At 41.2% G+C, this 16,619-nt stretch overlaps 3 protein-coding genes across 4 annotated transcripts in view; all 3 read left to right on the forward strand.

Moving 5' to 3' along the window:
* Positions 1-200: 200 nt before the first annotated feature.
* LOC122873383 (nucleoredoxin-like protein 1) lies at positions 201-5,694 on the forward strand. Its single transcript, XM_044190032.1, has 3 exons — positions 201-3,696; positions 3,810-3,899; positions 4,116-5,694. The coding sequence occupies exons 1-3, from the start codon at positions 3,347-3,349 to the stop codon at positions 4,489-4,491; spliced, it is 816 nt and encodes a 271-aa protein (XP_044045967.1). The 5' UTR covers positions 201-3,346; the 3' UTR covers positions 4,492-5,694.
* Positions 5,695-5,805: 111 nt separating this feature from the next.
* LOC122873384 (nucleoredoxin-like protein 1) lies at positions 5,806-8,368 on the forward strand. Its single transcript, XM_044190033.1, has 4 exons — positions 5,806-6,131; positions 6,476-6,741; positions 7,202-7,291; positions 7,417-8,368. Exons 2-4 carry the CDS (start codon positions 6,506-6,508, stop codon positions 7,757-7,759), a joined length of 669 nt encoding a protein of 222 aa, XP_044045968.1. The 5' UTR covers positions 5,806-6,131; positions 6,476-6,505; the 3' UTR covers positions 7,760-8,368.
* A 927-nt stretch (positions 8,369-9,295) lies between these two features.
* LOC122873609 (adhesion G protein-coupled receptor L1-like) overlaps positions 9,296-16,619 on the forward strand; it is a 32,965-nt gene continuing 25,641 nt past the window's right edge. For both annotated transcript variants that reach the window (XM_044190538.1, XM_044190539.1), the window contains exon 1: positions 9,296-10,170. The gene's annotated coding sequence lies outside the window, so the exon portion shown is untranslated. The remainder of the gene's footprint in view (positions 10,171-16,619) is intronic.

The following is a 16,619-nucleotide window of genomic DNA, read 5'->3' on the forward strand; positions in this document are numbered from 1 at the left end:
TAAAAAGTCAGGTAACACTTTATTTGAAGGTGGGTTCATAAGACTGACATGACACCATGACTGGTTATGTTTTCTTGGTTAATGTCAAGTTGTCATGACAAAGACATTTTTGTCTTGATTAATGTCAAGTTGTCAAAACAAAGACATCTCAAACAATGTCAACTTTGCATTAAAAGTGACATAATTGACCGAATCGCACTTAATGACAACAGTCATAAACCTTCATAAAGACTCCATGTTCATGACAGGTGTCATGTCAGTCTTATGAACCCACCTACAAATAAAGTGTTACCAAAGTTATGACATTTCATCCTGAGGAGAAGATGAATGTTGAATTTAAACATGATTTGAATGACCATCCATCCAATTATTGTTAAGACATTTCAGTCTTGTCACTGCCACCCATACAGTAAAGCCATTGCTGCTAGCATGGCTAAAAAGCTTTAGCATGTGTTGTGTGTGTTTGCTCACATGTCCGCAGTATGTTTATTATGCCACGGGAGGCCCTGTGTGTTTGTGTGTGCATCCACGTGCAGTGGCAGACGTCTGTGTGACTCAGACTAATCCTATTAGATCTCTCTCTCTCCCCACCTCTATATTTACCTCACCCCTCTCTGAGATTAAGCCAGGTATTTTCTGAAAGTGCCTCTGCAGATCAATAGTCACTTTTCTACAGTAGGACCTGCTGGGGTTTACTAGAACCAGGCTGGATTCAAACTATCGACTTTCTCAGTTCATTTCCTTCGACGCTCTGCATCCTGGCTGTCAAATCACCTTGATAACAGGATGCAAAAGAATCATTATAATGCTCTGAGGGGTAAATGAGTGACATCAGTAGTTAGTAAGACTACAACTAGCACTGTTTGGCTGTGAAGGACAGGTTGAAGCAGGTTAGGAGGCTTCACTTGAGGCTAATGTAAAACATGTCTGTCTGTCTTTGTTTCCTTTCTGTCTTTCTTTCCACCATTTAACCTGCATATCAGTCGTCTTCTATGCAATCCAATTTGTCCCGTTTCTTCATCCTCCCTTCCTTCCCTCCCTTCTCCTCTTTAAGTAATGAGATTGCTACTGTTGAGCTGGAGTTTTAGGGCTCACAGTGAACACACACACAGACACACACACACACACAGGAGCAACCTCTGCCTCTGACTTACAGCACTGCCACACCTCCAGCTATCTGTAATCTCCCTCAGTAGACCACAGAGTACAGGGTAAAGAAATTACAGAGAGAGGGGTGAAGAGGCAGTGAAAGGTGCCACTAAAATAAGAAACTTCACAGGATTTAAAGGCAGAAAGAAAGCAAATCAAAGAAAGAATACAATGGCTTGAAAGAGAAGAGAAACTGGATATATTTATTTCCTTGTAGGAGTTGAGGAGTTTCAAGGTGAGGTAAATTACTTGTGGTATATACAGCTGCCACAGTATGTACAAAGATTGATGGTCTATTAAATTGGCTATGAACAAAACAAGGCAGTGTTGCTAGTATATATCAAGAGCAATCGATCAGCTTCAAAAAGTGAACCTGGATGATTTTGAAATACCTTTTCCAAATGTAGGATTTAAGCTTTGACCTTTCTGAGTCTTCCAGTAAATCCTCTTTTTATCCCAGGTAAGGTGCAATGCTGCTCAATTTCAAACATATTTCTTCTCCATCAGCCTTGGAAGTTTCAGTCCAGAGTTGTAGTCTCAAATGGATCTGGCACAGCTCGAAGCCAGAGAGCCAAATCTAATTTGTGAGGTTATCGCTGTCAATTTGCAGCCTGCAGCGACTGCTGTGACAGTGAAATACAGGCTGGCTGAGACAGATAAAGTACATTTCTGAGCTGTTAGGCCTGAACTTTATTTCTATATCTGAAATTTATTTCTTATGTGCTTTTTTGTTCTTAGCCATAAGTCTGCTCTCTTGGAAAACACCACCCCATAAATGGCTGATTCATCCTGGCCAGCTGATCGTGGCTGAGCTGTGTTGTATTTAGATTATGATTATTTTTGTCCACTATTGTAGCTTATAGACTGGATGTCTAAAACACAAACATGAACATCAGCCAGTCAATGAGCAGCGTCACTTAAAGGGAACATCCACCCAAAATGTTGTTCGTTTTTTAAAATGTAGAGTTGGTTACATTTGATTTTCTCACTTGGTTCAGTGTTTCTCTTATTGCTACAGATAACTCAACCAATCAAACTATTCACTTTATTTCACCAGGGTCTGTGACTAGAACTGACTACGGGAGTCCTGGGTACATTTATGAAAAACAAACAATAAGACATTCCATAAACTGTCACCATAACTGGCAACATCCAGACCATTTTAGAAAATGTGCAGATCTGCATCTGCAGTGGAGTTGAAACAGTGTTTCCCTCCATTTAAAGACAATGATCAACAGCGAATTGTGATATCGGTCACTCATCAATTTCTAGACTCACCATTTTGCACCGATGTGTGTGTAGATAGATATGGCAGACACACGTATATTCATTTATAGAGTGAAGGTTCTTCATTCATGTATTTTTGTGGTATTTTCATGAATATAAATCACTAGTTGCTCATAGCGATTCAGATCATTTATGAAAGCTACTTGTGTTGTAAATACCCATGAAGAGCTTCCTTTCGAAAATGATGTGTTTCATGTAAACAAAAGTGCTTATGTTTATGATAAATATGGAAGAAATATAAGCTATATATATATATATATATATATATATATATATATATATATATACAGTAAGTGTCACAGTATGCTGGGCCAGAACTTAGTGGTACAAATGCTCTGAATGATGGACTCCTACATGAGAATCTGCCAAATTTGTTGTTGCTGTCACTATCAAATCTTTTCCAACCACACTCAAAGTGTTGATGAAGCAGAGTTCTTATATCGCAAAACTCTTAATAAGTAATAGCATAAGATGTTTTTCTGAACTTTAACTCTGAGTCTTGCATATTTAGTCATGAATATTTAATTCTAGACAAAAAATACCTAAGACTTGAAACCAAGCTTTTATGGACTAATAGATCATAATGTACTGCAGCCACAATGTGCATGTTCACAACTTGGGGGGAAAAAAAAACATTCTCTTCTGCTACAGTGCTATTGCTACTTCTCTTCCCAAATACATACAGTATGTAGATCACAGCTGTATGCAACAACTTCACACTCATTCTCTCTGGGATGTTGAAAGTCATTCTGAGAAAAATAGGACATCACTAGTTACTGTAAAGTAAAATTCCTGAGGCTTCACTGAAAATCTCAGATGATCTCTTATATCTCTGATATCCAGAAGTGTGAGAGTAGCTTTTTCCTTTGGGCATAGACAGCACGGATGCAGGCAATGAACTGCACTGGCAATGATAAAGATCACACATGTATATTGTGGCACATATGTATGCAAATCTGTATTTCACCATCCCTTCTCCACAGACGGCTTTTACTCTTTCCCTTTCCCATTCCTTTCTTTCATCATGGTGGACCTGTTCCTGAACCGAGTTCTGGTAGAGAACAACTGGGACCAGGATGAACTCAACACGGAGCGTGAGATTGTCGGGATCCTCGAAAACCGCATCCTGATGCTGTTCTTTGCATCTGCTGAGTGTGGCAAGTGCCAGGAGTTCGCGCCTGTTCTGAATGACTTTTTTAAGAGACTGAAAGATCCAGCATACATCGAATACCCCAAACTGCTGGCACTCATCTACATCAGGTCTCTATCTTTCCTTCTCTTTATCTCTTTGATGCACACATTTGATTGCATAAACTCACATTTACACTTTTTTTATCATTCATAAGATTTCCATTTCCATCTCCTCTCTCCAGCTTGGACCAATCAGAGAAGCAGCAGGAAAGATTCCTCAAAGAGCTGCACAAAAAGATTCTGTTTTTGGCCTTTGAGGACCCATACAGGAGGTAGGTGGGTGGACAGAAAACAAATCTGTGTATTTTGTTGTTTTTGTAAATATATTTGTATGTTTAACCTGTTTGTGTGTGCCTTTCTAAAGCTATGTGATGCTATACATCAAAGCACACTGAAAAATCAAGTCAAATTATAACATTTCATTATAACTGATTATACATGAATAGTGTGCACTTCCATCCCTGTGAGTGTGTTTTTCTGTTTTTCAGTGAACTGCAGGCCATGTTCAAGGTGAGGGACGTACCAACAGTAGTGGTTCTTCGTCCTGACGGCTCCATCCTCTCTCCAAATGCTGTGCAGGACATCCGTCGTTTTGGTTCAGACTGTTTCCGAGATTGGCAGGAGTCAGCAGAGCTCGTTGAGAGGAGCTTCATGCTCAATGAGGAGTTCGACAACCTAAATCTGCGTAGTGCCTCTGACCCCGTGAGGAGACTCAAGTACAAGACAGAGGACGACAAGAGGAAAAAGAGATGGTGGAAGTTATGGGGGAAGGGCAAAGATGGAAATGAAGCGGAGGAAGAGAAAGATGGAACGTGGGATACAAAGAGAAAGGAGGGAGATAAAGGACCACGGAGGAGAAGATGAAGAGAAAGAATCAAAGAAAAAAAAAACAAATATATATAAAAGGCAAAGCCTTTTGTGTTGATTATCTTACAGCACCTCTTCAAGTCCAGCCTCATAAATGTTTAATTCTTTGTTACTGATACTGCATCCTCATCCATCCTTACATGCTCTTTAAGAAACACTCACCCTGCCTGTAATGGCATGTATGGTAGAATAATTTAAAAAAAAAAACACCCTGAAAGCTCCCTTGTTGTGTTGCCAGAGGTAAAGTGTATTGGCATGTAGAAACGTAACATAACTGTGCCTCCCCTTTGAAAGGATTGAAATAAGATTGTGTTGCACTATCTTAAGAAATGTGCTACTATTACTGTTACTACTGCTACCTATTGTATATTTTAATGGAGCCTGTATTCTTGTTCTAATTATTATTATTTCTAAATTACCCAGTCCAGTCTTATTGTCAACTGACTGAAGTTAACAAAGTATGAGAAGTTGAGTTTTCAGTGATCAGAGCAAATGCCACTATTTTCAAACACAGAAACATTTACATCTGCAGTACATGTCTCAACTCAGCTCAACTTGAGCTCAAGCTAGTGAGCCGCACATTTTTCTCAGGAGTTGGTGGAGACCAAAGCAGAGCTAAAAGGAGCGTGAATATGAGACTTACATTCGTCCGGTGGCCTGAAACAAAACTTCAAATGAATGATAATGTTGCTCTGTGTCTGCTGGATGTGTAAAAAAACTAATGTTTAACCAAATGTTTCCAAACATATGGTCATAATGTGTTATGGCTGTGTTTTTTTTTTTTAGGCTTTTGTGGAGTTTTTATGCCCCAAAGTGGCCAAAAGAAAATGTAGATTAAAATAAAATTTTGGTGCTGGTGCCTGCTGATGTTTTAGAATTTAAATAAATATTTTGTCAAGCACTGTGTATATGTTATTTATTTTTAGCATTATTTTGCTGTTCTGTGTTAATTATGGTGCGTCTCTTGAGATCACTTTTATTTTGTTATTAAATAGTTAAACACAAGTTGCAGTGATCTCCAAAAACAATAAAATCCTCTATTCTGCCAACATAAACTGTGTCTGTCACTGCTGTGGCTTCTTGGGCCATATTGTGCTGTTCCCAGTAGAGTGAATCAGACTATCACTGACCAGATATTCCCTGTGGTTCTGCTCCTCCATTAGTTACTGAATAATAAAGGTTTCACTGTGGCTCACTTCATTAAGGTCTTTTTATTTTTTAAGCACGTCTCTCATTCTGTAATCTCTATGCTTTCTTGCTCAGTCACTGCCTACACACACACACACACACACACACACACACACACACACACACACACACACACACACACACACACACACAATCACTGTGAGCACTTCGTGTCCCTTGTCCCTCTGTCACCTTGTCTTTCAATCCCTCCCTCCCAGACAGAGGAGGGGAGGTGGAGCGCAGAAACACAAAGGAAGAGGGAGCTAGCAGCTACTACCATCAAGGTGAAGGAGACGCAGTCAACGAGTGAACGTGATATGAACTGACAGGCTCAGAACTGATTCAAGTACGACCCAGGAAGAGTTGAAAAGAAAAGGAAAACCACAATATTTTGACGGCTGTTTTCTTTTGGGATTTGCGGCCTCAAGGGGAGATAATATTTGTAAGAGGTAAGCAATGTGAGGATTATCCGATTTAACAGCAAGCAAGATGGGCTCATATGATTAATGGGAGGTTTGAAAGTCTGACTGAGTGGAGTACATACAGTCTAATTTATAGAATTTAAAGTTTAGAAATCATACAGAATGCGAGAGAAACATTTTTTAAATATTCCCATGTGTTTTATGGTTGTTAGGCTGTGCTTTCTTCATGTTTGTTCATTGATATGCATGTGAAAAGTATTTGTTTTTGTTTATTTCCTTTCACTATACACTATGTTGTGCATTTCGGATGATTTCCCTGCTAAACCAATGTATATAAATTGTTTTTTCATCTCTCCCTGTACCTTCCTAAGCCCCAATCCTCCTTCCTGTGACACTTCATCATGGTGGACCTGTTCATTGACCGGGTCCTGGTGAAGAACAACAAGGACCAGGATGAGCTGGACACAGAACGTGAGATTGTCATGCGCCTACAGAACCGCATCCTGATGCTCTTCTTTGCATCTGCTGCATGTGAGAGCTGCCAGCAGTTTGCTCCCACGCTCACAGACTTCTTCAAACGGTTGACAGATGAATTCTATGTGGACCGCTCTGCTCAGCTGGTTCTCCTGTACATTAGGTACAACACACACAGAGACACACATTAAGGTGTTGTTAGCACTTGCATTGGACTTGCAATGGACCACGTTTATTTATAAACTTTATCTAGTCAACTGCTCAACCATTCTCCATACTGCAACCTAGATTTAAACCTTTCTGTGTGCAGGTTCTGTGTGCACATGTCCACCTGCATACAGTACATGTATGTGTATGTGTAACCTTGTACATACCTTATATTAATCCCATTGTATCTCCTGGAAATTATAAGGACCAGTAAAATATCCTCAGATGGAATGGTTTTCATAGCCCTTCTCTTTCTCAGTCATTGCCTAGTCGTGTACTTTGCTCTTATTTTTGTGACACCCAAATGTCCTCATAAGGAATACACAAACATTTGGATAGATTTTCTAAAATATGAGTTTATCTGTCCATCCCATATCTCTCAGCAACGTGGTCTTCCTTTTTCTTTCATCTATCAGTTTGGACCAGTCAGAGGAACAGCAAGAAAGCTTCCTCAAAGAGCTGCCCAAGAAGTGCCTGTTCCTGGCCTTTGAGGACCCCTACAGGAGGTGTGTGGGATCGGCCAGTTACTTGTGTGCACAACCTGCGGGTGGATGATTGCAATGTAAATATACCTAGCTGTATAAAGCCATTAGCTCTATGCCAATGTGTGTACCTGTGTGTGTGTCCACAGGGAGCTGGAGGCCATGTTTAATGTGGAGGAGCTGCCCACAGTGGTGGTGCTGCGTCCCGACTGCTCCATCCTCATCCCTAACGCAGCGGAGGAGATACTCTGCCTTGGCCCAGACTGCTACCGCAACTGGCAGGAAGCAGCAGAGCTCATCGACAGAAACTTCATGATCACCGAGGACTTTGAGCAGAAGTCCATGCATAGTTTGAGTGACCCTGTGAGACGACTGAAGTACAAGGTGGAGGATGAGAAGAAGAAAAAGAAGAAGAAAAAGCGCAGAGGGTGGGGTGGAGGCGGAGATGAAGATACAGAGGTGGACAAAGACGGAGGAAGGTTACCATTATGATGGAGACCAAGAACATGAGGACAAGACAGGATTAGTAATTAAAAGCTTTGACACAATGTTTTCTACTGATGCTGCCAATGTAACACAGTTTTTTTTAGCCAAACAAAACCCTTTTCACAGCTGAATGTCAGAAAACTTCTATTCCTATTCAAGAAGTAGAAATGTCAAACTGACCTCACTGTGACTAGATTTGCTTTTCTATATCAGCACTAAGCAACGGCTGTGGTCTTACTGCAAACAGAGCTCTGGTATGAGTGGGTGTGGATATGCCAACAAGCAATAAAAAGTAATGTAAAACACTATCTAAAGGGACTCTGAATACTGCTAACCAATGCTGACCTCAGCTCAGAATTGGCTGTCTTTAATGTCTTTGAATGCTGCCAAGTACACAGTCAAGCCAAGGTGAGGTCTGAGCCAAGTATTGCCATTATGGTTTGTCTTATGACACCCAGGAGATTATTCTAACAATTTCCCCCTTTTTAAAGAAACAGCTCTGTAATGCAATGCACTTCTTTTTACATGATAATTTGTAGCATCCAATCAAAACCCACCATGCATAATCTGAAATCAATGAATTATTCAGCACCATTAAAATAATTTTGTTAGTGACTGTTGTGCTTTGAGTGTTTATGAAGTCTAGCTCCTCTTTGTAGACTACACAAGAAGCAATCAGAGCTATTCAAAGGGAGTCAAGTGAAAAACTGGCTTTTCTACATGATCGGTGATTTCCTTTGACTCATCTTCTTCCATAGAACAGGACTGTGTTTAGCCTTTACACACTTCCTCGCACATGTAAACTGCATAGATGATGTTTTTATCTGATCAGTCAGGCTTAGGATCTCTCAGCAGACCTCTCTCTATCCTCTGAGTGACCTGAGCCTTAACTACATGCTGCCATTACTCCTAAAATGCAAGTGTTTTTTTTTTTTTTTGCATTATAGGAGTAATGACAGTAATGGCAGGAGCAGATGGGATAAAAATGCATCTGCAGAGACCGATGATGAAACCAGAATGTAGTCATCAAGGTGTGACTGGTTAATTGGTAGGTTTGATGTGTTTTATAAATGGCAGTGACATGATGATTTATTTCAAAGCATCCAGTGTTATGGACAGATTGACAAATAGGCAACATTTTCTCTCAGAGCTGCTCTAAACAAAGCTCTTAAGGTTAATGGGAATATTGCAAATGCCTGTGCTTGCTGGACGTGCACTGTGCTGCACAGACTGCACAGCAAACACAATAGCTTCGTGTTCTTGTCATTGGAGAAACGTCAGTGCTAAAGCTAAATCCGAGCTGGTCAGACCTGTAAAAAGACACAGTGGCCTAAATAAACATGAGCCGCTGTTGATTCCATATTCCTTTCCTTTTGCCCACACAGCAGCTTATTGTTGCTCACTCAGATAAACCTTGATAATATAGTCGAAGCCCCCTCTCTCCCTGCCTCTCTTTGCACACGTACACACGCGCACACATAAACACACGCGTGCGCACGCGAAGGCACACACACACACGCACACGCGTTGCGCGCTCTCGAGTGCAGAACACGCAACAAGCGGACCAGCGGATGGAGAGAGAGAGAGAGAGCGCCAGAAGAAGAAGAAGAGAGAAGGACGGATGCAAGGCGAGGCCAGGAGCGAAAAACCATATCTCTCCCGGCCGTCCAGATGTTGTCTTTTTGTTTTGTTTTGTATCACGGCATCATTTTACGATTCCTGCCTTTTTAAAAAGCCTGATATATCCCCATGTCCGTCCTGATGTGCTGCTGCGCCTCATCACGATTCTTCAAGGATATGCAAAGCGGCTGTTATCGCGTCGACGCTATTTGCCATTAAATGCAAGGATGTAATATCGGAAGCATATGGTCAACAATGACAACCGACGAATGGGCTTCATGAGCTTTAGAAATCGACGGAGGCAGACAGAGCAGCCCGGGTCTGTGCGTTCATTTGCGCCTAATTATTGTTTTGCTTGTGATCGCGTATTTTCCTCCATTCATCCATCGGAGCTATAAGGCCTATAGCCCGCACCATATCTGGGCATGAAACCCGTGGGAATTATGATACCAACGTGACGCACAGTCACACAGCACAGCGGGGAAGACATCGAGCCTCGACGGGACGGAGGGAGGGTGTGAGGTCCAGCGGAGCAGAGCCCTACACAGTACACTGATCACAGGAGGAGGACGCCCAGTTGTTGTTGGACACATCGCGCTAATGACTGCCGTATAGCCCAACAGGTATCGCCCACCACCATTTCCCCATTGAATATTTGATTTTGTTTCATGCATCGGGCCGAGCGGAGCGGGAGAAAGGGAGGAGAGTACAGTGGGTGCATGAGGGCGCGGAGAGACGGGATGCGGGAGACGCAGTGAGCGAGGAGGACGAGGAGGAGGGAAACCGGAGGATTGACGGTAAGATATGGATATAGGCTATGAGGATGCACCCCGCCCCTACTCTCTCTCTCTCTCTCTCTCTCTCTCTCTCTCCCCCCTCTCTCTCTCGCTCTCTCTCTCTCAAAGGTGCCCTGCTCCTTTGCTGCTGCTGCTGCTGTCATGGGCCATTTGATCTAAGGGACAGGGATCTGATGTGCTGGGCCTCATGCTTCTAGCTGCCATTAAAGCTCGTTCAGTAGTATAGAGGAGTGTGAGGCATGAGTATGAGCTGTAAAATATTCATGGGCACGTGATTAGCCTCCTGTGGGCCTCAGAGGAGTGCTGGGAGAAAGTGGCTTAATGACTCAGGGTGTCCCACGCTGGCCCACCAGAGGGTTCTGTCTGAATTATGCTTGTTGTCACACACCTTCATTGCAGTGTCTGGTGTGCTGCAGTGAAAAGTGCACACACACACACACACACACACACACACACACACACACACACACACACACACACGCACACACAATGTGTGAATGTTTGCTGGTTTGGTTTGCTGATTCACAACAGATGGGAACATGAGGAGAAAAGAGACAGCGAGGAAGAGAGTGAGAGTCCATTGTCAATATTTCAGAGAGGAGATGAGAGGACTGGGTCAGCGTAAGATGCCGTGAGGGAGAGAAACAAAGAGAGATGCAGAGGAGAACAGAGATGGAGGAGGAAGGCTGAGGGAAGGATGGAGGAACAGAGGGATGAGAGAAAACAGCTCAGTGGCTGACATGACTCCTGCTCTTCTGTCAGGCTGAATTTCTGATACATTTGTAACCTTGAGTGTGTGTGTGTGTGTGTGTGTGTGTGTGTGTGTGTGTGTGTGTGAAGGTTTTTTGTAGTATTATTTCATGTGTGTCATATTAATAACAGAAGATTCTGTGTGGGAGAGATGAAAAGGCTGACTGATTTGAACGGATTTATATGTAGAAATGTTAGTGAACACACATTTTAATAAGGTGAGTCACTAGTTGTGTGTGTGTGTCTGTGTGTGCCCACGGCGTGCATGTTATATGGGAAAGAGAAGACAAAAGTAACGATGTTTGTTTTCATGTAGAGATCATTTACATCAACCACTGAGGAGAAAAAAAGCACATCGATTTGCTTAAACCACTCAGACACACACACATGCACACACACACACACACACACACACACACACACACACACACACACACACATACACACACAGTTTGGATGGATCTGCTGTCATTTGACAGCAAAGTAAAATGCACCATATTTGTCTCTTTTCTGCTTGGACCACCTCACGCAGGTTCCTATCATGTCGCCTTGCATCAGTCAGACGCACTGAGTCAGCCTCCCTGCTTGTGCTGTGAGCGTTTATGCAGGCCTGCTCAGAGCTGGGGGCGGATACATCAGTGTAATATCAATATCGTGATATGAGATTAGGCATCAGCTGGGATTTTGCTCATCACAATACTGTAAGGCTGTAGCTAATGAATATTTTCTTCATCGACTAATCCAAAAAATTATTGGCTGATAAATCGACAATCAATGTTTTGTCTATGAAATGAAAATACATTTTTTTCCCCAGAGCTCAACGTGACGTCAAGTCGGTTGCTTTGTTTGACCAACAATCAAACACCTTGATCTTATATGACAAAAAAATTTTACGACAAAGAAAAGCAGCAAAACCTCTCATTTGAGACGTTGCAGCCAGTGAATGTTTGACATTTTTGTTTTAAAAATTATTGAAATAAGTAATCAAACGTCTTGTGTGAAAAAACGCGCAAATGTTCCCATTTTTTATATTGTGTTACCAAATATATAGATAATTATTTCTTCAAATATATTGTCCAGTAGTTGTGGGCGATATAGATACAATATTCTTTCACAGTATGTCACTTTTTATATCAGGATACTGATACATATTGTGGTACAGTAAAGTTTATGAAAACCCATTTGAGAACAGTTTGGATGAAATAACCAAGCAATCAGTGTGCAAAACACACTTTCTTGGTGTTGAATCCAAAAAACTGTACAGTTATTTCTGATTCGCAACACTGTAGAATAAGACGGTGTAGTCCCTCATACTGTAGAATCTTCAGTTCAATTTTCTTTCTGCATTACATTTAGAAAAAGTACAGTGTTTGGAGCCCAAATTGGCTCTTCATCAGGCACAGAGGTTTACCAAATGCATGATAAAATAACCCGACAGGAATGTCTGCTCCTGGTTAATCCAGACAAATCAAAGCACTTCACACACTGATGAATAAAACCTTAAAATCCTGTCTTAACATTAAGCAATATTGGTTTAAAACAATCAGAGATATTCAAGAAATAGCTTCCATCTTACACACCTTATGGCAGAATCTCGCTGTATATGTCGTCATATTGCCCAAACCTATTGTCCAGCTCTAGCCTTTTCTGCCTTCCTGCAAACAAACGCTACTGGATGCACTTGGCTCTGCTCTGTCACACCTCCGTCAGTGATTTCAGAGGAAGCAGAAGCAGTTGTTGTAGCCATGACACACCTCAGGATCACAATCCTGTTCTTTGTCCAGGAGTTTGGTCTTGGTGACATGTTGAAACTGCTCCTATTATAGTAACAGGTTATGCTGACACACAAATCACATTTAGTACCAAGAGGCAGGACAGTACATACAGTACAACAGACGGCAGAATACATGTCATTTTAACGTTTGTTCAAAATGTGTTTTGCACGTAACTGTTCAAGTCTTGCTGAGCTTTATCTGATGGAAAAGCAAATTTTAACCAAAACCATATTACTATGCAATAATTAAAAGCTCAGGATTACATCTGATGCACAAGGTTGTAACTGCTCTAAATCCATAATTGTACTTTTCTCAATGTTAACCTCAGTAAAAACGTGAAGGTTTCTCATATTATACTTCCAATAAGACGATGCAGTCTTTTAAAATGCTGTAAGAGCAGGAAAAGCTCACATACACACTATTTTTGTGCTAAATTCTCAAACTCTCCATGACTTTTCATACATTACTACTACTGTAGATGCGCCATGTGTTTAACATTAGCAATCCATTATCAGCCCCAAGACATTTGGCCGGTTACTTCACATATTGGAATTTACATTTTCCAGGAACTAGAAACATTTTTTTGACCTTTACCACAACATTTCCCTGCTGTTTTATTGTGGAAACTTCGAGCAGTGTGGGAGGGTTAATCACAGCAACATAGTACTCTCATTTGAGATGCTGCAGCCAGTGAACGGTTGACATTTTTGTTTTAAAAATGACTGAAATAAGTAATCAATATAACATAGGCTACTATAATACGAATCAAACGTATGCCGGTTGCACACAGCAGACAAGAACATACAAATAGTGAAGAAATAGTTAAACAGGTTGAAAAGGGTGTCGAGCACAGCCGACGAGAACATGTGCACACTATTTTAACAGCACAAATACATTACATTATTTAAACCTCTCGCTTATAAAATATGATGTTTTGTTATAAATTAAACCACCCAAAAGTTTACACAACTACAGTTGAAACAATTAGTCGACTATCAAAATGGTTGCCAATTCCTTTTCTGTCAATCGTTTGTCATTTTTCAGATTTGCTGCTTTTCCTTTTAATTATTTGAATTTGTTATTTATCACTTTGAGGGTCGGGCTGTTGTTAGGACAAAACAAAGCATTGTGAAGGTACCATTTCTCACTATTTTACAAATTTTTATATACAAAAATTGACTCCACCTCAGCCATCTGCAACAGTAAATTCACCTGAAGTCAATTCTTCAGGTGAAACAAAATCAAATTACTTCTCATGCAAAACCTTTTTGGTTTGGAAGGTTTTTGGCCTCTTTGGCATTCCATAAAATATATATATGTAAATGCAATTATCTGTCTTTGTATGTGTTAGTATTACCGATATTTATTCAGCTTGGTAGGACTATATGTGAAAACTGATGGCTAACATCATAAAAAACAGTGGATGACTTTGAAAATGACTTTTAAAACATGATCCGGATATATCTGCAAGCAATTTACTCCCATTTCCTTCATACAGTTTAAACCCTAATGCTCTCAGGAACATCCAACATGCAGTGCAGATCCTAATGCTTTGAACATGGCCCTGAGCGTCGCCTGTTTCCTGCCTGCAACAAGCGAATGATTGACAGAGGGCGACACCTCCATTCCCCAGAGTCTTGCATCGACCAGACAAACATACAGGCTCTAAAACCCTGTAAGTGGCTTTGACTGCGGCATGCAGGCCTCAGCCCTCTGGGAGCTGTAGAGGTCAATGGTCTGAAATGGGTTTGCAGTCACAAAGGGCACTGTAGTTTGTTTTAAAATCCTTTCTTAAGCCTTAAATATTATTGACAGCAACAAGAAAATTCTCAACACTGTTGTTATTAAAAAAGTATTTCAGCCAATAAAGCTTTTGCTCTCACTGTGCTGTCAGAAGTCTAATCTCTCTGCCGCTCCCTCATCTCTTGATTGCTCTCTCTCTCTCTCTCTCTCTCTCTCTCCCCATCACACACACACACATTGACATAATGCATTCCCTAGCCCCTAACCCTAACCATAACCTAATTCTAACCTAACCCTTAAAACCAAACAGCCCTTTGAAGTTGTGAGGACCAGCCAAAATGTCCTCACTTTCCAAAAATGTCCTCACTCTGTAGGTAAAAAAGTCCTCACTATGTAGCAAGTACAAGTACACACACACACACACACACACAAGTTTGTTCACTATACCCGTGGGGGACAGTCATGGACATAATGCTTTCCCTAGCCCCTTACCCTAACCTTAACCTAATTGTCGCCTGTACCCTAAAACCAAGTCTTAACCCTCAAAAATCAGTCACATGGGGACCTCATTTTTTGTCCCCATGGGTTAGTGTGCATTCAGGTTAAAGTCTTCACCGGGATATAAGAGCATGAAAACACACACACACACACACACACACACACACACACACACACACACACACACACACATTAATTCTTCCATTAGGAACATAACACTACAAGGCTGTTTTGTCACTTTGTGCTTCATAGCGATCTGCCCTGCGGCACTTTTAGCTCTCTGACCGAAAGAGGGGGAGGTTACTCTCTTTCTCTCGCTCTCTCTCTCTGTTGATTTTATGGCCTCCACCTCTAACAGTGTGAATCTTTGTACCTGGCGCGATTTCACATCAGTTTGAATGATTTCCAACAGGCTGACTTTAATGGCTTTCAGATATCATTCGCTTCCCACAGCAGTGAGTCAGTTCATTTTCTTTTTTTATTTATTGCTTACATTTTTGAGGAGCCAAACTACACAGGGATTGTTTGGCAGACTCCTGTTTGACATCTCTGCCATTTAGGGCTGCAAGGAAAGATTACTTTCATTATTGATTGATCTGTTCTGATCATTATTTTTTGATTAAGTGGTTAAATGTTTATTCTAACAAATGTCAGAAAATAGTGAAAATGTGTATTACAGTTTCCCAGAGCCTGAGGTGAAATAGCTTGTTTTGTCGGACCAACAGTCCAAAACCCAAAGACACTGAATTTACACTGATGTAAAACAAAAAAAGGCAGCAAATTCTCACATTTGAGAAGCTGGAACCAGCAAACATTTGCTTCATAAATTACGGAAATCGCACATTTTCCAAAGATACCAAATATATCAGGCTGGATTTAGGGGAAATTTGTGTAAAATGATGCACAAGACATCTAGAATATTCCCATTTGATTTAATGGTGCAGCCATAAAAAACATGGGGTCTTGTGTTTGAATATTTCACTTCATTAAGAGTTGGAACAAGCTGTTACAGGCAGCTATGAATGATATGATTTTAACAATCTTAAAGCTACTTAACGGGACTTAATAGGGAAACACTATGTTAAGGGGTTAACTTGATTTTCAAAATACATGCAGATAAATGCAGTTTCTCTGTGTATACTGTATGTGTGCATGGTTGTGTGTATGTACATTAATGCCTGTGTGTGTGTAATTTATTGCACTCCAGGCCCACTACTCACAAACTCTCACTTAGAGACTGCTGCTCCTCCAAGTAGGCCGGCCGGTGGCCCGGGGCTGGATTTTGGTTGCAGGCAGGGAGCATGGTGCTGTGAACAGGGGGACTGGGTTTGTGGCTTTGTCAAGGCCCATCAGTGTCTTTGCTCTACTTACTCTGCATCAACACTTAAGGGTGTGTGTGTGTGTGTGTGTGTGGTGAGAGAGAGAGCGAGAGAGAGAGAGATGGGGGTTGCAAGCAAAAGAACATGCTGCCATAATGGTTTTGGATGAGATGAGACATATTATGTATGCGTGTGCATGTGTGTCAGTGTGTGTATGTGATGACAAACAGAAAGGTTCTCATTTTGTTGAGTCTTTTATGCACTCTGTTTAGTGCATGTAAGTGTGTGTGTGTGTGTTTGTGCCACAGTGGTCCTGGGGCCTTTATCACCCTTAAAGAAGCCAGAGGTCTCTCTTCTCTTTTTT

The sequence above is a fragment of the Siniperca chuatsi genome, linkage group LG3 (assembly GCF_020085105.1).
Source record: "Siniperca chuatsi isolate FFG_IHB_CAS linkage group LG3, ASM2008510v1, whole genome shotgun sequence".
Lineage (NCBI taxonomy): Eukaryota > Metazoa > Chordata > Actinopteri > Centrarchiformes > Sinipercidae > Siniperca > Siniperca chuatsi.

What these genes read in the sequence shown, in the direction of transcription:
- LOC122873383 (XM_044190032.1), top strand. Translation starts at nt 3,347, where the DNA reads ATGATAAAGATCACACATGTATATTGTGGCACATATGTATGCAAATCT. An exon ending in CTGGCACTCATCTACATCAG is followed by an intron (nt 3,697 to 3,809) that starts GTCTCTATCTTT and finishes TCCTCTCTCCAG; the next exon opens with CTTGGACCAATCAGAGAAGC. An exon ending in TTTGAGGACCCATACAGGAG is followed by an intron (nt 3,900 to 4,115) that starts GTAGGTGGGTGG and finishes TCTGTTTTTCAG; the next exon opens with TGAACTGCAGGCCATGTTCA.
- LOC122873384 (XM_044190033.1), top strand. Translation starts at nt 6,506, where the DNA reads ATGGTGGACCTGTTCATTGACCGGGTCCTGGTGAAGAACAACAAGGAC. An exon ending in CTGGTTCTCCTGTACATTAG is followed by an intron (nt 6,742 to 7,201) that starts GTACAACACACA and finishes TTCATCTATCAG; the next exon opens with TTTGGACCAGTCAGAGGAAC. An exon ending in TTTGAGGACCCCTACAGGAG is followed by an intron (nt 7,292 to 7,416) that starts GTGTGTGGGATC and finishes GTGTGTCCACAG; the next exon opens with GGAGCTGGAGGCCATGTTTA.